Raw genomic sequence first — 23,491 nt, forward strand, 5'->3', positions numbered from 1 at the left:
AAAGGTTGCTTTATATAACACTTCCATGTCATGAGAACGTACTTTGATGTTAAAATTTACGGGAAATCAAATTCCTACAACTTATTCTGATCAAACTCTGCTCACCTTAGAATCAGCAGCATATCTCTTCTGACTCTAGGATCTTTCCTGAAAAGTTGTACCCAAATAGATCTCTCTTCTGACTTTAGGGATTTGCAAGATTTGTTCCCCTTAGAAATGTTAATCATGTTAAGGCCATTTAAATCAAAAGGCTTAGACCTGTATCGGCTGGGAACATCTCTGCTAGAACCAGGGGCGGACCCACATATATTTTGGGTGGAACCAGGGTCTCACCCAAATTTTTGATAAAAATAAATTACAAAAATTAAATATATAAATTTTATTCGAAAAATAGATATCAATGCTGAGTGTAGCGTAGTGGTAAGGTGTTTTTTGAATGTACCAAGTCATCTCGGTTCGAATCCAACGTGATCCACCATTTGTTATTTGTTATTTTTTTTTCTTCTCTCTTTTATTTTTTAAATTATATAATATCCATATATCCTTACACATATGATTGTCAAAGTTTTATCCTTACATATAATATTTATTGATATACAGTCCTTAAATATAAATTGGATAGTATATATAGTCCTCGTAGTCCTTCAAATAAATTCTAATATAATAAAATTGTTTAAATTAATTAAAATTTTTGTCGATTAGTAAAATTAATTATTATTTATGATTAATTTTTTTATGTAGGATGATTTAATTTAATAAAAAAAAAATTTGCGGTGCGACTTAAATTTTCCACAATCCCCACAATACTACGTATTGGTTGCACTATTATTTATGGAAAAAAAATATATCAAGATTAAATATCATCAACTTAATTGATATCGATAATTAACTCTCTGTGACTAACCAAATTAAAATCATGCATCCGTCCCCTGAAAATTCATGACTATTTCGGTCCCACCCGACGTCCAATCCTAGATCCGCCTCTGGCTAGAACGCCTTGTATAGCAATAGATTTGTTAAAAGGAATATATGCTTCATCAATATATATCTGGTTTCAAGTTGTTTATTACTCTCTCCGTTTCTCAATACATATGTTTGCTTTATCTCAAAAAGACGATTCTCATGTATAATTGAGATCAAAATATGTTGTATTTCTCTTTCTCCTTATTCTTTATGTTAATACCTTAAAAATAGGGGCGGACCCACATTATCAATGGGGGACTCGGGTCCCACCCGTCTCAAAAAAAAATGAAATATATATAATTAGACATTTGAAAAATAAAAATATATATGTTTGGATCGTAACGGCATAAGGCGTGGTGGACCTGGGTTCAACTCTCAGAAATGACATTTCCCTCTTTTTTCAAAAAACAAATATAAATTAGATTTTCATTATTTAATTAAGCTAAGCCCAATTATTTCAACCCATAAAAAATACATATTGTTTAATTAATTAAGCTACTGCCTAATTCAAGAATCACAAATTTTTTTCCTAGTAGTAATCAAAACTCAATTGACAGTTTGACGCTAGTTTTTCTTTCTTTTCTTTTTTTGTTGTGGCTGTTTTTGCCACCACGCCAGACGTCTATATTTCAATTGAACTTGACGATTATGGCACGATACGATCAATCAACCAAAACAATTCGAATTACATATTTGATTATTTGTTATACTTTTATTTATGTCTATTTCTAAATTCTAATTACGATTATTGTTCATTATTTTTATTATAGCTTTAACGTTATCTTCTAACCTCTACTCTTAAGGAATATTTGATTTAATTAGCTACTTACTTCGACGCTAGTTTTCTTTCTTCTCTTTTTTTGCTGCTGCTGCTTTTGCCACCACGCCAGACGTCTACATTTCAATTGAACTTGACGATTACGGCACGGTACGATTAATCAACCAAAACAATTCGAATTATATATTTGATTATTTGTTATATTTTTATTTATGTCTATTTCTAAATTTTAATTACGATTATTGTTCATTATTTTTATTATAGCATTAATGTTATCTTCTAACATCTACTTTTAAAGAATATTTGATTCAATTAGCTACTTACTTCAAGTCAAGTGTTCAGCTTGTTGTGCAATTTACGGTATGTTTATAAGTTATAACTTGTAAGTTGTAACTAGTAGTAAAGTCTTAATCTAATTAATATATTATCATGTGTGTGAGTTTTTGAATCCATTTATGTATTCATATATCAATTATGTGAAATTTTATTTTTGTTTATAAATGTAAAAGTAAAAGAAAATCCTAGACTTTTCAAGAAACCTGATCCTAAGCGTCAGAAAGTAGAAACTCCACTTTTTGTTGAGAATCCAAGTTCTAGTGCTCCTCCAATTCCTAGGTCTCAAGCAACTAATGTCAATAATAGTTTTGATATCAATTCCTTAGTGCGTGATCTAGATATACGACAACAAATATGGAAGTATGATTTCAATAAGTAAGATGAAGTTCGAAGGGCTTATATTGGAGCCGGACTGTTTCAATGCATTCTCGCAGAATATCCGAAAACTGGAAAAAAAACATCGAAGGAATTTTCAAGTGAAATGGTATAAGGAATTTCCAGCGTGGCTCAAATATTCTCCAACCAAAGATGCTATATTTTGTCTTCTGTGTTTTTTATTTCATCACAAAAATGATCCTTCCGGATCAAATGATTTCACTGTCGATGGATTTCAAAATTAAAAGAATTGGAAAGAAGCATTCCCATCATCGAATTGCTGAAAGTAAATTGAGTGATCTCATGAATCAATATGCACATCTTAGAAGAAGATATGAGAAGCGTGCATCTCATAAAGATAAAGAGACTAGAGTTCAAGTAAAAGTTGCAGTCCATCTAGTTAGATGGCTTGCTTTTCAAGGATGTATTTTTCGAGGTCACGATGAGCGTAAAGAATTAAAAAGGCAAGGGAATTTTCAGGCTCTACTTAATTCACTATCTACTTATAATGAGGATGTGTCAACGTCCATAGCTAGCGCTCCACAAAATGCTATATATAATTCACCTACGATACAAAAGCAAATCTTACACACCATGTCAAGAAGAGTAAAGGAAGTTATTCGTGAAGAGATTGGGAATGCTAAATATTGCATACTAGTTGATGAAGTACAAGATGAATCTAAAAAAGAACAAATGTCTATTATCTTGAGATTTGTCGATAAGAATGGATATGTGCAAGAGCGATTTTTTGGGCTTGTTCATGTTAAAGACATTGCTGCATCGACATTAAGAAATGACATACTTTTTGTACTCTCGCAACACAATCTTGATGTGCAGAATATCCAAGGACAAGGCTATGATGGTGCAAGTAATATTAGAGGGGAATTTAATGGATTACAAGCTTTAATTTTGAACATTTTTTCCCTACGCTCATTATGTCCATTGAATGGCACATCGTTTGTAACTTGCACTAGTTGCTGCTTCTAAGGAGGTTATCCTCATTCACCAATTCTTTACAAAGTTGAGCTCTATCATTATTATTGTTGGTGTTTCCTATAAATACAGTGATCAATTGAAAGCTGTACATGCTGAGAATATTGCTCATTTGCTTGCTATTAATGAGCTTAAAAGTAGAACAGGGCTTAATCAAGTTTATAATTTATAAAGAGTTGGGGATACACGGTGAAGTTCACATTTACGATCAATATCCAGATTAATCAATATGTTTAGTGCAACATGTGAAATCTTGATGATCATTATTGATGATGGAGCTACTTCAACTCAATGTGCCGACGTAGATATATCATTATTGAATTTGTGTTCACTTTACATCTCGTGATGAAACTTCTTAAGATTACAGACTTGTTGTGCCGCACTTTACAACTTAAATCTCAAGATATATTAAATGCAATGGATGTAGTTAAATCTACCAAGACAATGATTCAGGAATTAAGAGATGAAGGATATGCTGATCTAATAAAAAATGTGAATACTTTTTGTGAATTCGTAAGCATACTTGTTTCAAATTTGGATGATTGTTATATTGCAAGAAGAGGAAGGGCTCATCATCAGCAAGAAGATATTACTACGGAGCACCATTATAAGGCGGACATTTTTAATGCTTTGGTTGATACTCAACTACATGAATTAAATAGTAAGTTCAATGATCACGCGATGAAATTACTTACTCTTAGTTCAGCTTTAGATCCAAAGGAGATGCGTATTCATTTAGAATCGATGAAATTTTCACATTGGTGGATAATATTATCCTCAAGACTTTGCTGGACATGAGAAGGCGCAATTAAGAGTGCAATTTGAGCATTTTGGTCATATGATAGAATCTTTAGATTTTCAAGAACTATCCACCATTTCATATTTGTGTACATGGATGGTAAGTACAAGAAAATATTTGATTTATCCTCTCGTATATAGAGTAGTGACTCTTATACTCACTCTTCCAGTTTCCACCACTATTACGGAGCGATCTTTTTCAGCGATGAACATCATTAAGAACAAATTTCGTAACAAAATTGCAGATGAATTCATCTCTGATTCTTTACTCGTATATATCGAGAAAGAAATTGTTGAAGCTATTGATGTAGAATCAATTGTAAATGATTTTCGTGACATGAAAATTAGGCGCCTTTATTTTTGACATGTAAATATATTTTCAATCAATAATCATTATTTTTATCTAAAAATATTTAAATTATGTTTATTTTAATTACTCTTTTTTCGATCCTACCCAAATTCCATTTTTCGATCCGTCTTTATTTAAAATTACATGTATTGAGAGACGCGAGAAATAATATTTTGACATGATGTGTGGGTTGGAATTTGTTTGCTCTGAAATCTAGATTCAAAGAACCACCGACAGCACTTAAACAGAACATGAAAAACTTTTTTTCCTTTTGTCTTTTGAATTATTCAGAAAAAAAAAAATAGTTAAATAATTTCTTAATTACAAACTACTCCCTCCTAAAAATGTCGTGTAAAAAAAATTGGGTCAATATGAAGTTAAAAAATGATAATAAAAGAGGACAAAGCAGATTTTTATTACCAGCCAGAGGGGTAGCTTTTTTCTTTTTCTTGAAAGTAAAGGAAGTAGTTTTTTTTTACATATATCTTATAGTACCATCAAAATCCATTTTTAAAAATAAAAAAAAAAAAAGATTTTTATATATTTAATATAAATCTATCAACTCAAAATCTATTTAGTCGAAGTAATAATCTCTCAAAGAAAATACTTTAACCATTCACATAAATTATAAAATAATTTTTTTAATTCTAAGAATTACATTCAGAGTAGGAGTCCATCCGGATAATCATCGGACTAATGGGCCTAGTTATGCATAATTATTTGGCAATTATTTAGTGTTTTGATTTAATTTATTTTATATACATAAGTTAGTTCGAACTAGCATCCTCAAAAAAATCACATAGAGGTTGAACGATCAAAATTCCGACCATGGCTGTTGTACCACCAACACTGACATCTCTAGCAGCACAGAAAATTCTGCCTCCTGATTTTGTCAGAGAAGAAGAGGAGCGTTCTAGAGTTCCTCACAATCTCTTCAGCAGCGAAATTCCTGTGATTTCACTTTCCGGGATAGATCAAGTTGGCGGTAAAAGGGAGGAGATCTGTAAGAAGATTGCCGATGCATTAGAGGAATGGGGCCTTTTTCAATTTGTCGAACATGGCGTCAACAAAAAGCTTATTTCAGACATGATCAGTTTGTCAAACGAGTTTTTCGCTTTGCCTGATGAGGAGAAATTGAGGTTTGACATGTCCGATGGACAGAGAGATGGTTTCATTGTCTCTAGCCTTTTTAAGGTACTCCATGTCTAGTATGCACTTCTATAATTCACGTCATCTTTCATTCTTTTGATATTTCTTAAAAGAAAGGGTCATATTATTTCGTTAGATATTTGTTCCACTAAGAAAACATTTGAGTAGTAGCTAGAACATTTTAATCATTGATCCCTTTTCTCATCTGAAGAATCAGTGAAAAAACTGAGCTGTATTCTGGTGTGACTTAATTTGATGTTACATTTTGTGTTTTCATCATATATTTGGATCTTCTGAATTCTTTCCTTTCTAATGGTTGAATGTTGCTTTCGTGTGGTGAGACAAAGTTTCGCTGGATCATTTTTCTAATATATGGAGGAGTTTTCTGTCATGACCCGAAACCATCCTACCCGTTTATGACCGGCGCCTTAATCATCTTAATTCATGATTAAGATCACCATAATACCATATATCAATTAAACAAATATTAAATTATTTAAATTATTATACTGTTACAATGATTTATATTTGTATTTAATTCTATCAACATGTAGTAAAATCTAATAAAAAAATGAAAAAAGTATACATCTTTAATATGAACTCAGACATCCTCATGGACTTTCTTTAATCTCTCAATTTATACATTATAAAAAAAGAATTAAATAATATTTGGATGAGTGACAGCTCATTAAGTAGCATATACAAAATATTATAATATAGATTAGTTAATAATCGATATATCCAAAGATGTTTGAAAACAGATTAAAGATTTCGAAAACTTTACCGAATATATTTATATTCTTTATCAATATTAGTTTTGCGAAATTGAAATCCGCTTTAAGTCTAGGAAGAATTATCGATTTAGAATGCAGACAAACTAAAATGATCTAACAAATCCAATCTAGTCATAACGACTTGTCTCCACCTCTTTTGGTTTTGGCTAGCACAAGCCAACATCGGTCTCACCGTTAGCCCATCCTCGTTATATAATAGGTCACGAACGTCTCCATGTCTTTTGAGTTTGGTTAGCACAAAACTAATTTCGGCCTCACCGTGGGTCCGTCCTCATTATACTAGCTCACAAGAGGGGAATCCGCTTGACGAATAGATAACGTACATCTCCACGTCTTTTGACTTTGATTAACACAAAATCAACCTTGACTTCGATTAACACAAAACTAACCTTGGCTTCATAGTGGGCTCATATATATAAAAGTTGCCTCTAATCTCAATGAGGATATCAATTATGTATTCTTAAAAAAACCTTAAGAAACCCAAAGTCTCAACAAGAAGAGCAATGGACTCCTACAATAAAGTTTTCAAAAATAACTATTTGATCCCTAGTTTTATGAAGAAAATAAAGTTCATGTTCGAAACTTTGAAAATTTGTATTTTCTTCCCTGCTTCAAACTGAAATCGAGACTTGGCAAATGAAAAATAATTTCTGGACTTGAAGAACACGAAAATAGAGACTTGGAATGATGATGGCATTATGATATGGCCATTTGAAGGAGAAAAGAAGAAATTTTTATTTAAAACATGAAAACAAAGATAGATACTACTATAATTCAAATTTATTCATAACTAAAACATGAAATAAAAAAAAAAATTAAAACTTTAAGAATCTACATCTTGAAGAAAATTAATTTTTTCATTAATTTTTTCCCGATTACAACTTCCTTTTATAAGAAAAATTGTCACTTTTTCTTTCTTAATAACCAATCACATAATTCTATATTTATATTCAATTAATAGCTATAAAATGAGTTCCTTGGACACCACTCATACAGTCCAGTTGTTCATCTTTAATCTGCAGCAGCATCTCTGTATTTTTGACATTTAAGTCCCTGTAAAACTGCAGTTTTTCACTTTAAGTCCTATTTTTTTCGTCTTTAAAACAGTCCCGATTTTTTTGCTTCTTCAATGGCTTCAATCACGAAACGAACTCCCAACGATAGGGGTGGGCAAAGTCGATTCGGTTCGGTTATCTAAAAAAATTAACCAAACCGAAAATATCGGTTATTAAAATTGATGAACCAAATTCGAACCATTTTAAAATCGGTTATATCCAAAAACCAACCGGTCGGTTTTGGTTGGTTTCGGTTTTAACCAAACTTTTCTCAAATTACAATTTTATAATATATGTTTGATTTCTTGTTGCTTTGTGCACAAGGTAGCAAAACTTGCAATGGAAGAAATAGACTTTCCGATGTAGAATGAAGAAAGAAAGACATAAATGAAAACTAGAAAATTTCTGTACAAGTTAACATTACACTGCTCCAAAAATGAAAACTTTAAGCAAAATAATTCTAAAAAAAAAGTTAAAAAGAGTGATGGAGAAGCTAAAGGAGAGGAAGAAGTTATAAGGCTTAAAAGTGTTTGGCGATAGTTATGTTGTGGGGACAGTGACCCAGTATTATTACAAGAATTACAGATAAGGCAATTGAGGGAATAAAGAATATTCCTTAATTTTGGTTATTTTCGGTTTTAACCGAAAACCAATTAAACCGAACCAAATGAACCAAAATAAAATGGATATTTTTTTGACAAACCAAAACCGAACCATTTTAAAAAACTATCCGAACCGAACCGAACCAAATCAATCGGTTTGGTCAAAACCATGGATTTGGTCGGTTATTGCCCACCCCTACCCAACGATATTAACATAAAAGTTGCCTCTAATCTCAATTTTTCTACTTTGGTCAAGTCTGACCGAAATAAAAATCTTCTTCAAATCAACATAGTCAAGATTGCTCCTACTGTCCTTTAATTATTCTCATCATGAAGTAACAATTACTCTTAATAATAAATTACCAATTAATGATTTGAAATTAATCTCAGTTTTGACTTGTACCAAATTAGTCTCGACGATTTACTCCAATTAAACTCTAAATTTCACTCGTAGGATGCTTAATTATAATGATAATATCTATCTATTATCTTTTAATTTGCAACATTAATTAACACAATCATGATCAAAGGATAGACAACACATGCTATGTGAGTTGGATTTCGGGTCCAACTATATTCACACAATCACTTAAACATACATATCATTAACTGATATGTTTATATTTTTTGAAATATGTCCTATCATTAAAAGAGAAAATTTTGACCATACACGTGTGATAAAAAATGATTCGCATATCTAAAATACGATGTTTCCAACAAAAACATTTAATGTAGTTTTTTTTAATACATGGGCAACAAAAAAGATTAAGATGCATGTATTGAAATGCATTAATTAGGCTAAAGATTGAGATGCATGAAGAATTAATTAGGCTAAAGATTAGATAATAAACTAATTTTTTCAGGAGTTTTCATGGCTCAAATTTGCATCAATATTGTGTCGAGTGTCATGATTATATACAATCTCAGTTTTATATTGAATATATTAGTATAGATTATCTTAAAATCTTACTTTTATATCATAATTTCTAATCTCCCCTCCTCTCCTCATGATCGGTCATATCATGATTAAAAGTGAATTTGAGATTGTTGTGGGTTACGACTTATAAAACCATCTCTATTCCTCTGTTATGATTTTTCTTTCGGTGGAATGATATGAAGAGTCTGAACTTCTTCTTCTTTTCTTAATTCAGCTAGAACATTCCATCTCTACTCTAATTTATCAAATAATCCCTCAACTTCTCATTAACTAATACTCCCTCCGTCCCAAAATAGATGCAAACTTTTACATATAAAATTATATGTAAAAATTTGCATCTATTTTGGGACAGAGGTAGTAATAAACTTCCATATTTCTAACTAGTCATTCACATCAGATGTCATTTATTTTTCAAAATAGTTCAATTTACTCCTTACCAGAAATTTACGTTATAACAATTTTTATTCGCAGTACTGACCATTAATTTTCTTGCATGATTTGAAAATAAAAATTTTAACATAACAATTATTTGATAAATATTCCTAATCTTAATAACTCTCTAAGTTGGGATATTACACATTCGATCGTTTTTCTAATTGATCCGTTGGCTTTTGATCGCAGAAGTAGCAAACTTAATCACTCATAATTGTACATTTGGGTTGAACATTAATAAAGTCATTATCCCTTATAAAAAAGTAAAATAAATAAGAGTAAAAAATTGAGCTTCTTGAATTGAAATTTACTCGCTAAAAGCTTGTCTTAGTCAAAGGAAATACCATCTCCACGGAGGTCTCGAGAATTCGATCCCTGAAAATTTCTAATTTTATGATTGAAGGGTGCTAGAAAGGCTCATTGGCGTGAGTTTCTGTCATACTACTTTCAACCAATTTCCATATGTGACTACTCGTGGTGGCCGGACAAACCAAAAGGGTGGAGAGAAGTGATGAGGCGATACGGTAATGAAGTGTTAGGACTTAATTGCATGATTCTTGAAATGTTATCGGAGGCCATGGGATTAGACAAGGAGGCCTTTAGAAAGGCTGGTGTGGAATTGAATGCCAAAATGTTGATCAATTTCTATCCCAAGTGCCCACAACCTGATCTCACATTAGGACTTGACCGACACACAGACCATGGAACCATTACATTGCTTCTCCAGGATCAAGTTGGTGGCCTCCAAGTCACTAAAGATAAGGGCAAGACTTGGAACACCGTGCAACCTATTGAAGATGCTTTTGTCATCATCCTCGGAGATCATGGTCATGTAAGTACAGCTTGCTCCAAGCTGTCTCGAAAAACGTGTTTTTTGCCATTTTTAGTAAAAAAACACGTTTTCCGAGACAATTTGAAGCAAGCTCGAGCATCCGCAAAACGAACGTACCCTTAATTATTTCTTTTTGGGTGTCTGAGGTTTACTCTCCCAACAAGCGTCGTCTATAAAGTTCAATATACAATTACATGTAAAACTTGAATGTAGGGCGGGACTAATTTATTAGTTGTACGAAGTTATTAATATATCGATTATTATTTTACCAAATTTTTACTCTATATAATTTCAAAAAAAAAAATAAAAAAAAAATTCTACTCTACATGTGTAATGACATTGATATATTCATATATATATATATATATATATTGTGTTGACTATATGTTTATGTGATCGCAATATCTATGCAATGGGAGGTTTAAGAATGCAGATCACCATGCTGTGGTGAACTCGGAGAGCAGTAGATTGTCAATAGGCGTCTTCCAAACTCCGGCCGTGGAGGCTATGGTGTATCCATTGGAGATCAGAGAAGGAGAGAAGCCGATCTTAGATGAGCCGTTTCCATATATTGATATGTTTAATGAAAAGAAGCTTACGCCTTATCAGGGCTAGCAAACTATATATAAAATTTAACTCAAAAAAAAAAAAAAAAAAAACACCTATATATAACAAATAATATTGGTCAATGGATCTCTAGTGTCAGATGACCTGAATAATGTACAACTATTCCAGCCTGTAGGCTTATGCTTGAAACCGTATAGTAATAATTAATCTGTTGTGTGAAATATTGCATATATATACTTAATATCTATGGTAGGTAATAATATTAATAAATATGTGATTAATTATATTTTTCTCCCATCCTTTCTTTTTATAATAGGAAGTTGTTGTCTTTAGTAAGTTTAAAGTTTGTCTATTAAATAAATACTAACAATACTCGGTATTGTCGAGGATTATAATCTCGAGCTTAATTTAATTATATATAGTTTGTTTGGAGTGTTAATTTGTGCTCAAAACGCATAAAAAATGAAATTTATACCTGACCACTAGTGATGATCACATGATTTGACTTATTTGCAACTTAATTTTTTTGATAAGCATAGATTAAGCATCTTAATTACTATTGAGTAACTCAGAATAAATTTAATAATACTAGTTCAAGAATCATTTTTACCGGGTCAACACTCACACTTCTAGCAAGGGCATAATTAAATCTCTGCCTCGATTATCATGTGATCATATTGTCATTAAGAAATGATCGAGAGACTTATCAATAATTACTTAGTTAATTATGCAAGTTAATTTAATTTGATTATTAAGTATAATACAGAAAAGTACGTATAATAATAAAACTTAACTTGTGATTATAATTTTAGTGAGAAACTGATATCAGATTCATGATTTTCATAAAAAATATATCAGATTCATGGAAAACGAAGATTTTTTCTAATTGTTTATTTTAATAAGGAAATGAAAAAATTAGCTGTACTGAACTGTTTTTATATAAATCCCTCTACCGACAAGTTGGAGCTCTCTCTCTCTCTATATATATAAAAAAAAAAAAAAACTCTTATCTGGGAACAAGTATAGAGAAAATGGCTTCAATCTGTGTCCCAACTGTTAATAATGTTTCGACGAGCCAAAAAACTACGCAAAATTTTAATACTAAAGCTGTGAATGAGAGATTAACAATGTCAAAAAGAATCAGTAACCGAGGTTATAGAAGTCTAAGAGCATCATACTCAGAACCACAAATTTCTATCAAAACATTAAAGAGATACTGGGCTGATCGGCACCGTCAATGGATGCCGATTGAAGGTGGCGCTGGATACAGGCAGATATTCACCGTTAGGGTTTATGATATTGGTCCTCATAGGAATGCAACTATTGAGTGCATTCTTAATCTTCTTCAGGTATATATCTTACTTTTTAATTGTTGTACATGATTTTTTTTCGCTACTAAAACATCGATAAGTATTTTGGGATGGACGGAGAACTCAATTATGCAACATTTATAAAACGATATATTAGGTAATCGTATAATGTTACATTAGGTAATCTTCGTTCTTATTAATCGGATAAATCGCAAAAATAGTGGGGAAAAAAAAGGATCTGAAGCATGGTCTATTCTAAACTTTTTTCACTTAATAAGGGTTTTTTCATTTGTTAAATTACACAATTTGTTTTTCTCAGGACACATCAATAAACCATCTGAGGACATCAGGAATAAGCGAGGATGAGACCGGTGTTTCTATGGGAATGTTAAGGCACAATCTCGTATGGTTCTCTGAAAACTTAACAGTCGAAATCGATAACTACCCATGCCGGTAAATTTTCTCAAATTTCATGAAAAGGAGATACATACTCATAGATAATAAAATATCATCAAATATTTTAAGACGGAGGTAATATTAAATTAGCCGTGTGATTTAACAGGGATGATGTGTTGGAAGTTGACACATGGATTACGCCATTTGGAAATAATGAAGTTCAAAAACATTGGACCATTAGAAATTTCATTTCCGGAAAATTGCATGCTCGAGCGATGAGGCATGTATTTAATTACCCCCTCTCCGTCCGATTTTAGTATATTTTTGATCAGATTATTATTCTTCGATTCATAATATCATTTTTCAAATGGAATTTTCGAGTGATTAGTTGTCTTAAGTTTGTTTTAAAATGCAGCTTATGCATGATGAGGAATGAAAAAACTGGGAGTATCTCTGAAATACCCGAAGAAATTAGGGATAAAATTTCACACGTCTTTCTTGAAAGGAAGAAAGTCGAACAAAGTTTTACAATTGAAAATATCAACAAGTTGGTTGATGCCAAACATATAACAAGAATATTTGAAGGTAAATTTAATATATGAAAACGGTATTTTTTGTCTCTGCTAGATAGCGATGACGAGAAAAGTACATCCCTCCTCTTTTCAATCCGAGATTTATATCCTTTTGCTGAATTACGGTAAACAGTCATATCCCTCCACGGTTAAGAAGTGTCAGATGGCACCATTTTTTTCGTTAGCTAAGTTCATCTGACCTTTTAAACCAATCACAAGATGACTCGTATGCTATATGTGGATAAAATCGGCCAATCCCTAAATTCTAAATTCTATTACATATTGAAGGTTTTCTAATATTTTTTTTATTGTCATAATTGTTTTATCTATAAATATAGCCGGAGAGAAGCGACATTGGCATGAATAAACATGTTAAATACGTGAAGTATGTTGATTGGATGGTTGAGGTAATTAATTAATTAAATCCAAATAATTTGTTTATTGTTTACTGTATTAAGGAATTTCTAATTTGTTTTCTTCTTCTTATAGGCTATGCCAGAACAAATTTTAAAGAACTACCAATTATCATCTATGACTCTACAATACAAAAGAGAGTGTGGAGCATCAGAGACGATTCAATCATTGTGTGAACCTGATATGGATAATGAAAAATTGTTTGAAATTACTGATGGTGAATACAAATTTAGGAAAGACATTTTCAGTTCATATCTAGGGTTTACTCACCTTCTTGAAGTTGAAGGAGATCATGAGTACAATAGTAAAGAGATTGTAAGGGGAAGAACCACATGGATCGAAAAATAGAAATATTTGAAGAAAATATTTTTCTTTTTCTCTTTTGGTTTGGATGATTCCGCATTTGTTACCTTTTTGTAGTAACTGAACAATGAATTAGGCTTATCATATACATACATAGTTGAAGATATCGGCCTGATACGTATCGTGTTACATGGTACAACACAAAAACAATACGAAACGACTTAAACATCAGTCCGGGAAAATATCAGACATGTATCACGATATGGAGCGATGCAGTGTCCCCAAAAACTGCAATATTTTGCAAAATTGCAGGAATGAAGGCCCAAGTGCGGGATTGCGGCGACGCCAAAATGCGCATCGCCAACACTGATAGTCTGATAAGAATTATGATGAAAAAAAAAAATGGAAGTTCTCCTTTATAAGTAAAGCGATTATAATCTGGTTTGGTGCTAAAAATGAGTCGACATTGCTTTAAAACTTCATTTGTTTGAACATGGGGATTCGAATTTATCAATGAGGAGAATATTACAAGCACAAAATTGCATGTGCAAAATTTCACCTGCTTAAAATACTTTGACCTTATGATCTGAGTAATGTAAACCAGTAAATATAACAGACAGGTACAGAAAAGTACAGACAACGTCGGGACGGTCGCATAACCACACACGTCCTTGCAAGTTAAGGGATCTTCAAAATGTAACCAAATATTAGCCATCATTCTCCTTCCTCATCGGATAATCTTGTGAATCGAAAAATCGACGATGTTTGTAGACGACGACTAAGAACCTTCGCCTCCCGAGAGTCAAAGACAACCTGCAACCATATTAACCAAATCATCAGCAAAGGTTCAATAGCATTCCAAGTACACAAGAAAATCTACAGAAATGTTTTTAACTTCTTGGTAATATGGCAATGATTCAAACTGTTGTTTTTTAGATAAGGGTAAAATTTAAAATAATTACAAATAGTCAGTGGGCGGTGCATAAGCTTAAAATCCAACCAACAAAGCAAATATACATACAGTAATAAAGCTTCAGATTTCCTTACGAGCTCTTAGATCAGAGTAATCCTTAGTCTGATCAGCGTATTTAAGATTTGTCGTCGTCAGAATTTCTATACACCATGTATGGACAGATGCACAAAAACTCATATTTATAGACAAACAACTAAGCAAGGATGACTAAGAAACTTACTGCTCAATTTAAACTATTTTGTTTCTTCCCCTCTCCTCAGTACAACCTTCCAGTGCACTCTGAAGAACCACAGTAGCATTTCTTGACCTTTATATTCCCATTGGAATCTCGAACCTGATCTACCATGTAGTTATAGTCGTAAGTCATCTCTTGCAATGGGGGAATGTTGTCAGCAGCAAAAAACATTATATGAGGAATTCTGTTGTCTTCGTGATCATAAAGAACATTTTGGGCATAGAGATTAGGAGAACAGCTATGATTAATGAATCTGCCCACATTCCCGTACTTAGCTGCATCAATGGTAAAGCCACGAGTGATAACCCCACCATGAGATGCTGATTGGACATCAGGCATGACGATCGACATCTCACTGTTAAGGGTTCCATCATATTTGTCTCCAATATCAAACAGATATTCATCACTTCCCATTTTTTGCTCGGCTTCATTATCATCAAGGAGCTCCCCAGCATACTCACAAATGAAACTCCCTGAAGGAATTGAATTTATAGATCTCACACCCCAACCCATTGACTCAGTTTGAAGATTTCAAGTTGGAATTTGATGCCGTGCTGGCTCACCCTATTATAGCAAGATGGAGGGCATTTGCAAGTCGGTCCACACTCGTAGACGAGATTCTTTGCTAGAACAATAGCCCCATTGTGATTGTATGGAATTTCCCCTCCATTCTTCATCACACATGGGCAGTTCCGAGATTCCGAACATCGAGACGTACAATTACAGCCCCTAGGAGGTAGTGGACGGCACCAATCGGGATATATCATGTTCTTGGTATACTCAAAATGAGGAGGTTTTTCGTCATCAATCGCGTTCACGGCGCATATAGGAATTGGTTCCCTCCCTCGTGAGATATCAGCCATGCAGACACCCTCTCGTGATTTCATTTTCTTGGACTTGTTCACCACTTTCCAAGAGAGTTCTGGTTGATCAGGAATTCTAACTAATTTAAACTTATATACACTCTTACCATGTTGCCCCAATTCCTGCCAATAACTTTCCACCAAATATAGGCCATCATAAGTATAAATCTTCTGCTTTGGATCGGATGAATTAGGTGTGCCACGAATCACTCTAACTGGATTCTGTGTATCTTTACTGGTGGCTAGTGCAAGATTTCCACGTTCAAGCTTCTGATCTTCAGGTTGCTTATCTTGCTTGCCTCCGCCCATACCACCCTGGCCTGAGTAAATCAAGACGTCGGAGTTGTCTAAATCATCATGATAGCCCCCTGAAGCTACAATACTGGTTGCTAATATTTTAGTACCTTGCTTCAAATAATCGATACCACCCTGAATTTGGCGATGAAGACCAACAATATTAAGCTCCACCCTATATTGAAACTCATCTCCAACTTCAACTCCAGGGACTAGCCCAAGAATTTGTTTACCTGTGTTTACAAATTTGTTTTTATCCTTGAGAATCTTATTGGCCTCAAGGTCGACCCTTGCTCGTCGACCATTTGGTTTAGCTTCTTCTTCCTGCAGGAGCCTCCTACAAATGCCATGAAACAGCCGCAATGTGTCTTTCACTTTACTCCTAGTGACAATAGAACCACTGTTATCACCTTTAAAGCCTGATTTAAAGAAGCGAGGGGGCAGGTTGACGTGAAGAGTGCGTGATCTCCTACTACTTCCGCGATTATCTTCAGAATGTTCCCCACTCCACACAACCAGTTTACGTGAAGCTTCCTTAGATCTCTTTTCATTTCCAAAATTAGCTTCTTCATCCCCCAAGACCAGCTGCTGACCCATGCCTTCGCGCAACTTTTCATTTGAAGATGTATGTTTCTTTAAAGTTTCCTCAGAGTGTTCTAGTTCATGTTTCTTTTCCCCAACAGCATACCTAAGTGGCTTTATCAACATAGGATCTGTTCTTTTCTTAGCTGTACCAGGTGAAGTGCAAACATGTTTTTTCCCTTTGCTTTTATCCCCACTGCCAACCTGTACAGATTTACTGACTTTTTCCTGCGGCATCGAAAGAGAACTTGGTACGGACAGAGCTAGCACAACTCCCTCTGAGGTATGTATCGGCATTCTGTCAAGGCTTTCAGAATTCTTGTTAGCCATGTCCAGCCCAAGATTTTTCTCCAAAATTTCAGTATCTCTGACGCAATTGTTGACACTCTTTCCACCTGCAACTTCATCTACCTTCTTAGAACTCACAGGAGATGCAGGAAATTCATCTCCTTTCCTCATTTTCTTCAACACTTTCCCTTTACATTCTTCCTTATTTCCGACTGCAGTTTCACAATTTTCCGCTTTGCGCTTGTGAGCCGCTGCGTTCTCAGAGTTATCTTTCGCTGTTCGAATGTTAGTTTCATCGATCTTTTTCAATGTTTTGTCTGTAAAACTGGATTTTTCCTCCTCAATGCAATACTTCTTCACTAGGGGAGGAGCATTCGGTCCACAAAAGGGAGGAAAATCTCTAACAACAGAAACTTTTCTCCTTGGAGGATAAGGTTTGGCTATTGTCTTCTTCATTGAGTTGTCATTCAGAACATTTGAGGAGGCACAATTAGGTGACGATTGTGATTTCAAGCCACTTGAAGCAAATACTTCCGTCGGAGCAACTAAATCCACTTCATTCGAGTCTGTCGACACAAAAGCTCCCTGATCAAAAGCTTTGACAACCTCGATACTTGGCAATACTATTCGAGCGGGATTAGGATTCGTCACTCTTTGATTAACGTCATCGACCAGAATTGGTAGTTCTTTCGCCTTAGACTCCATGTGATCCCCATGCTTAATCGCCATAGAAGTCTCGCGAAAAATCAAGTTTTCCGGTGCTTGTTGAGGCACGGACTTTACCGCACTTCGACAAGTCTTAGTCTCATTTTTCTTGTCGTTGTGCATTGTACATTCAGCAGGATCAACACGAACCACTTTTTCCTTTTCCATTGCAAACTTTTGTGATGCTAACCGCCCACAACCAGGGGGAAAATCTCGAACCGCAGAAAGAAGTCTTTGTTTAGCATGAGTCCCACCATGGCCATTTTCCATAGCAGATTTCTCCAAACTTGCATCCAATCGAGAGTTATTACTCAAGGAAATCATTCTAGACGACTCGGTGTGCAACATACTGTCTGGAACCCCCATTACTCATAAACAAAGTACTAGAGTACTCCAAAAACAACCTAAGAACGTAAATAATTGTCGTTAGAATTAAAACATAACAATAGATATTTAGACGTCTAGACGAACAATATAGGCAAAAAATCATTACTTTCAGACAAATTTCAAATCTCATAGAATTTCATTTGATGAAGTCATCTTGAAAAATGAAATGCCATTTAATTTAATAAGATAATTCAAAATGTAAAGGCTCCAGACTCTATGGGGTATGGGTACGGAAACCCATGTACGCAGACTTCCTCAAAAACTAATTGCAAAGAGGTATTACCATAAGAGGATCTCAATTTTAACATTGCCAAGAAATTTTTGTCAACTAAGCGCATTTCTAGTGGGAGGGTCAAGTTATAAGATCGGTTCTTAGTTTGGATTCTAATATGATGACATGGCATACAAAGACACAAGTTTTCTCTTTTTAATCCTCCTTCCAGAATTTCTCTCTACCACCCAAATTTATATTTTATCATTAAACCTGTGGACCATATCACACAATTATCAATCATCTTTTTTTCTCCAATTTTTTCTTTCAATTTAGGTGCCTCTTATGTGGCAAAAGTTGGCCCTCGAAGTTGGCCTTCCCACTGAAGATGCTCTAAGACACCAACAACCACACATCATCTCCTGCATCTTAAGAATCCACCATAGCTGGCAGATAAAGATCAATTTAGGTTCTCTTTTCACATCTTTGCAAAACCCAAACAACTCATCCTCGAGCTTTATAAATATCAATACGAACCTTTTTAGGTCTTTAAGAGCAACTCTACAACATTTTTGCAAGAGATAAATATTTGTCCAAGCCTACCAAGGGCTTTCTCTAAGTTCCTCTAAGCACCGAGATCGGTCTGTGTCCCCATGTGGGACCAAATAATTTCTCTCTTTAGATGTAGTTGTCTCTATTACATGTTGGCTCTTTTCAACAAAACCACTTACTACTCCACGACTATCCACATTCATTCCTATGCCAGACCAAACAACATACTACGATCAAACATACTTTTGTTGTATCGATTTGGTTCTTCATTGAGAGACCCCCATTGATAGTAGCAAGTCCTTGTAAGACTAAATTCTCATGAGCAACACATTTATGGCTGAGGCTTTTATTAAAATTATTACACTCTAATTCAATGAAACTAAAACGCTGCTAAAGAAATAACCAGCTGACAATGACAGGGATCAAAATATCAACTAAATAGGCACAATATCGAGTTTGACCACAACCAAAGGAAACCTTTTTATGCATCAAACACAAAAACCAAGCATATTAAAAAGTGAATGAAAATAGTTATAGAACATAAATTTAGTTAGTCAGCTCGTTTTTAATACCTCGAAGCTAGTTCACTTTTCTCATTTCACTCTTTAAGTCAACTACAACGCTTTTAACTCTTCAAGTTGTAGATACAAACAAAGGCCCTAGGTCGGAGGTTATAATTTTATTACCTCAAATTAATGAATTCTTGGAAAACCTGGAGATTAGATTTCATAGATATTAGAGCAGATAGAATTTCCACCTCTCAACAGTTGAGAAAAGGGGAGTTTGGTCAATTTTTTACGCGCACATGTTTAATTCCTCACAAGGTAGACAAAATTGTTCACACAGCTATGTTGCTTAAACACCACAACTCATTCTCAACTTTTAAAGACTTTCTTGTGTACAAATGATTGAATGAAGCGACTTTAATTAGATGTGCACAAAACTTGTAAAATTGGTGGAAACTACGGAATTGTGATGGCGAAAACAAGGAACGACCATAGAAGAGGACATTATGTGCGTGGAGAAAATACATGCTGCAAATGCATAACCACGGGGCAATCCAACCGGTATCGAAGAATATTTCACTGTAAGGAATCAGCTCGGTCGGCAAAGGAAAGTTTATCTAAACCAAAATCATAAACTCAAAATTTGTACCCACATAAGTGAGATTTTCAAAATAATTCCAAGAAAACCAAAGGAAATCGCCCCAACAATTTTCTACGAATTCTTGACACATTGGTGGGAGGGATGGAATCCATCTGAGGAACAAAAAAGACAAAACATCGCCTCTACTTCTATTTTTAAGAGAAAAGGCCACGTATTTTGATTGTAAACAAACTAAAAATAAAATCCAAACATCAATACTTTTAAAACGGATGGAAGAAAATTAAAATTTATAACTTTAATTCTTGATGCTATTCAAATCCATAAGGAGCGAACGAATAAAATTATTACTCCAAAATTAATCGCATACCTTATTTTGGCGCTTTTCCTTGTGTTGATCCTAATTCGATTAGAAGTCAATGAGTTGATCCGCCTCTACATCGTAAGGATTTCAACTACAACAAGATTCATGAAAATAATGAGAGCCTCCCATATGGCTTAGGTCAAGAAGGATTGAAGGAACAAGAGAGAGGAGATGAAGAAGCTTTAAGAAATTGGAGAAAGAGGAGACAAAAACACAAAGGGAAAACAGAATATGTATATATATATATATATAATATCTCCATTGATACTCAATGGAATAGGAAAACCCTAATGACATTGGACACTGAAAAGGAAGTAAATCCTTATCAATATTCATTCACCACATGGACTCTGATATTAGAGTCCTGCTGTAAACCCTTAGTCCAAGCCCAATACAAAGTCTAAACAAACTCCTAAAAAAACCCTAAGACGGTTGAAAACATCAGGATAACGGAAGAACTACAACTAACAAAAAAAAAAAAAAAAATCGAAGACCAAATAACCATTATCGCCTTATTCTAAGACCATTGAAGAGTTGCAATTCTAAGTTTTTACAATGACCAGGTACTCAAACTCCAACTAGAATTCTGCTAATGCCAATGTCAAAACAAAAATACGGAGAGATCCTTTTCTTCTTAATTTGATTAAGACCAAAGAAGGATTACGTTTTGCGAATTTTGCCATTTGAATGATACCATACCCGTAATGTCGAATTCTGATCCTAAAAAAATGCATAGTCTCAATGTTCTATCTTTACTGACCCAATCATCGAAAATCACGCCACACCCAACAACAATCGCAAAAGATATTAAGGGTTTCCACACAACTACTACAGATTTGCAGATTTTCCCCAATCGCCGATGGCAATTGGCAACCCAATAACAGGGAGAAAATCAATATATCAAATTCATTAAAAGCAGATTAAAAATAAAGACCACAATCGATTAAAACAAACAATCGTTTTGATGAAACGACAATAAATTAAACAAATAACTGAAAACATCAATGAAGAAGCATTGAGTACCGGATAACTGGCGAGCTCAAGAGATGGGCTGTTCAAATTCTTCAAAAATTCTAACAATTATCCGATAAAACGGCTCAAATTGTAACGTTTCGGTTGAATATTTAGGGATTACAAATTAACTCTCCTTCTTCTTCTTCAGCCCAATCACATTTCTCTCGCGCGCTTTTCTCTCTGTGGGTGGCGGTGCTTGTGCCTGTCACTCTCAGACTGATTGCACCTAAGAAATCGTGTCTATACGGGAATAGAAATATGCAAATACGGTCCTCAAACATCACCAAAAATTACATTTACCTCCTCAAACTAATTACCGGTATTCGGAGTTCACGTACATTAAACGTCACCGTTCTGTGAGTGCCTTATTTTGATATCAAAGATTCATTTGTTGATGATATAATCACACCAAGATTTTTTCAACTACTTGACAAGTTTTGATTCAAGAAAAAAGGAAATTTCAATCAAATTATTCTTTTTTATTATTATTTGCATAGTTATATTGCCAGAGATAGATAGCAATAGATGGATGACAACTGCAAATTTGTTCGAAGATGTTGTATCTTGCGACGTTATTATTGTTTTCAAACTTTATAGATGGATTCAACCGGTTGCTTGTCTAGCCAAGCCAAGCATTGATCAGGAATCGAGTCATCTATAACTTGATACTCTTTCGATTTAATTATCGGTCCAACCGGGAAAATATTCGGCTTTTTGAAGAATGGATTCTCTCGTAGTGCTTTTAGAGGGATAGGTTCTAGATCCTCCCAACTATTAAGGATGAAACCGGCTGATAACGGCAACCTGCTAACGCAAATGAGTAGCGATTTGTACTCGTCGGTCTTTTGATTCCTAGCCGGGTCGACTAAATCATCCGGTCTAACCGAAGAGCAGCCGGGTATCCGAATCGGTTCAAGAAGATCAACAAATTCACCTTCCACTTCCTGATCAAGGGTAGGAAGGTAAAATGAAAAGGCGAGGAAAGCAGCAGATATTGCCACAAAGTTATAAACTGGAATAGCAAAATCTGACGAGCAAAAGAGGTCAACGATCAAACCGTTGGCCGGTTCGCCTAACTCGATCAGAACCGAACCCAAAGATGATTTGAAGCTTTTTTCTGCCGTCAGGCAAAGACGAGCTAGGATGTTTTTTATGTGTTGAATTACCGGATTTTGGCATTGATTACCGGATTACAAGTTTTTTATGTGTTGAATTAATTAATCGATAATAATTCCCTCAAGAAAAATAATATATGCTTGATTATCACTTAAACTATCCTTTTGTGTGTTGTATTTGCATGAGCATCGTATTCTTCCAATATCATAATTAATACTACTCTTTTCGTCTCATAATACAAATTAAAATAGATGATTTTCCATATCTAATTTAGATAAAATATGTTAAATTTTTTGACATTATTTAGAAGCAGCAAAATAAGACTTTTTTAACTAGCTACGCGCCTACACATATTTTTATGCAAATAAAATAATTATATTTTAAAATTATATATAAGAATAAGATTAAAAAAAATAAGAAAAATATATATTGAATTTTTAAAACGACAATTAAAATAAATCAACTCAAATTTCATTATGTGCACCAACATAACAAGCAACCAATAGAATTTAGTGAAGAGTAAATGAGTCGAATACATGTAAATCATGAACTCCTACAATATTTTTTCCCTACAAATATTAGCAATGAGAATGACTACAGGATATACAACATCAGAATCCACATAAATTTGTAATTTGAAGCTCTAAACAAGCCAACAACTTGATCGGGAAGTTGTTAACAAGCCTAGCGATAATTCGAGATTGGAAAGCTATTGCAAACCTACAACTCGAGGATCGAGAAGCTGATAAACAAGCCTACAACTAAGGATCGAGAAGCTGATAAACAAGCCTACAACTAATCAAACAAGGCTACAACCCGAGATGAGGAAGCTCTTAAACAAGCATACA

The 23,491-nt window shown here is 34.0% G+C and overlaps 5 protein-coding genes and 1 pseudogene across 5 annotated transcripts; 4 read left to right on the plus strand and 2 right to left on the minus strand.

Moving 5' to 3' along the window:
* The first annotated feature begins 2,680 nt into the window (after window positions 1–2,680).
* LOC139882516 (uncharacterized) lies at window positions 2,681–3,617 on the plus strand. Its single transcript, XM_071866821.1, has 2 exons — window positions 2,681–3,320; window positions 3,427–3,617. The coding sequence occupies exons 1-2, from the start codon at window positions 2,681–2,683 to the stop codon at window positions 3,615–3,617; spliced, it is 831 nt and encodes a 276-aa protein (XP_071722922.1).
* Window positions 3,618–3,862: 245 nt separating this feature from the next.
* LOC139882517 (uncharacterized) lies at window positions 3,863–4,607 on the plus strand. The gene is made up of 2 exons (XM_071866822.1): window positions 3,863–4,172; window positions 4,291–4,607. The coding sequence occupies exons 1-2, from the start codon at window positions 3,863–3,865 to the stop codon at window positions 4,605–4,607; spliced, it is 627 nt and encodes a 208-aa protein (XP_071722923.1).
* Window positions 4,608–5,420: 813 nt separating this feature from the next.
* On the plus strand, window positions 5,421–11,008 carry LOC139882520 (naringenin,2-oxoglutarate 3-dioxygenase-like). Its single transcript, XM_071866823.1, has 3 exons — window positions 5,421–5,786; window positions 9,965–10,393; window positions 10,796–11,008. Exons 1-3 carry the CDS (start codon window positions 5,421–5,423, stop codon window positions 11,006–11,008), a joined length of 1,008 nt encoding a protein of 335 aa, XP_071722924.1.
* A 983-nt stretch (window positions 11,009–11,991) lies between these two features.
* On the plus strand, window positions 11,992–14,000 carry LOC139882521 (palmitoyl-acyl carrier protein thioesterase, chloroplastic-like). Its single transcript, XM_071866824.1, has 6 exons — window positions 11,992–12,309; window positions 12,590–12,723; window positions 12,833–12,946; window positions 13,082–13,217; window positions 13,577–13,645; window positions 13,728–14,000. Exons 1-6 carry the CDS (start codon window positions 11,992–11,994, stop codon window positions 13,998–14,000), a joined length of 1,044 nt encoding a protein of 347 aa, XP_071722925.1.
* Window positions 14,001–15,184: 1,184 nt separating this feature from the next.
* LOC139882522 (histone-lysine N-methyltransferase, H3 lysine-9 specific SUVH6-like) lies at window positions 15,185–18,261 on the minus strand (annotated as a pseudogene).
* Window positions 18,262–22,111: 3,850 nt separating this feature from the next.
* On the minus strand, window positions 22,112–22,706 carry LOC139882523 (hydroquinone glucosyltransferase-like). Its single transcript, XM_071866826.1, has 2 exons — window positions 22,694–22,706; window positions 22,112–22,644 (listed from the first exon to the last, which is right to left on the minus strand). Exons 1-2 carry the CDS (start codon window positions 22,704–22,706, stop codon window positions 22,112–22,114), a joined length of 546 nt encoding a protein of 181 aa, XP_071722927.1.
* Between the last annotated feature and the right edge of the window lie 785 nt (window positions 22,707–23,491).

The sequence above is a fragment of the Rutidosis leptorrhynchoides genome, unplaced genomic scaffold (genome assembly GCF_046630445.1).
Source record: "Rutidosis leptorrhynchoides isolate AG116_Rl617_1_P2 unplaced genomic scaffold, CSIRO_AGI_Rlap_v1 contig28, whole genome shotgun sequence".
In the NCBI taxonomy this organism is placed as follows: Eukaryota; Viridiplantae; Streptophyta; class Magnoliopsida; order Asterales; family Asteraceae; genus Rutidosis; species Rutidosis leptorrhynchoides.

What these genes read in the sequence shown, in the direction of transcription:
- LOC139882516 (XM_071866821.1), top strand. Translation starts at nt 2,681, where the DNA reads ATGGATTTCAAAATTAAAAGAATTGGAAAGAAGCATTCCCATCATCGA. An exon ending in ACAAGGCTATGATGGTGCAA is followed by an intron (nt 3,321 to 3,426) that starts GTAATATTAGAG and finishes AACTTGCACTAG; the next exon opens with TTGCTGCTTCTAAGGAGGTT.
- LOC139882517 (XM_071866822.1), top strand. Translation starts at nt 3,863, where the DNA reads ATGGATGTAGTTAAATCTACCAAGACAATGATTCAGGAATTAAGAGAT. An exon ending in TTTAGATCCAAAGGAGATGC is followed by an intron (nt 4,173 to 4,290) that starts GTATTCATTTAG and finishes GTCATATGATAG; the next exon opens with AATCTTTAGATTTTCAAGAA.
- LOC139882520 (XM_071866823.1), top strand. Translation starts at nt 5,421, where the DNA reads ATGGCTGTTGTACCACCAACACTGACATCTCTAGCAGCACAGAAAATT. An exon ending in TTGTCTCTAGCCTTTTTAAG is followed by an intron (nt 5,787 to 9,964) that starts GTACTCCATGTC and finishes TTATGATTGAAG; the next exon opens with GGTGCTAGAAAGGCTCATTG. An exon ending in TCCTCGGAGATCATGGTCAT is followed by an intron (nt 10,394 to 10,795) that starts GTAAGTACAGCT and finishes ATGTGATCGCAA; the next exon opens with TATCTATGCAATGGGAGGTT.
- LOC139882521 (XM_071866824.1), top strand. Translation starts at nt 11,992, where the DNA reads ATGGCTTCAATCTGTGTCCCAACTGTTAATAATGTTTCGACGAGCCAA. An exon ending in TTGAAAATATCAACAAGTTG is followed by an intron (nt 13,218 to 13,576) that starts GTTGATGCCAAA and finishes CTATAAATATAG; the next exon opens with CCGGAGAGAAGCGACATTGG. An exon ending in ATGTTGATTGGATGGTTGAG is followed by an intron (nt 13,646 to 13,727) that starts GTAATTAATTAA and finishes TTCTTCTTATAG; the next exon opens with GCTATGCCAGAACAAATTTT.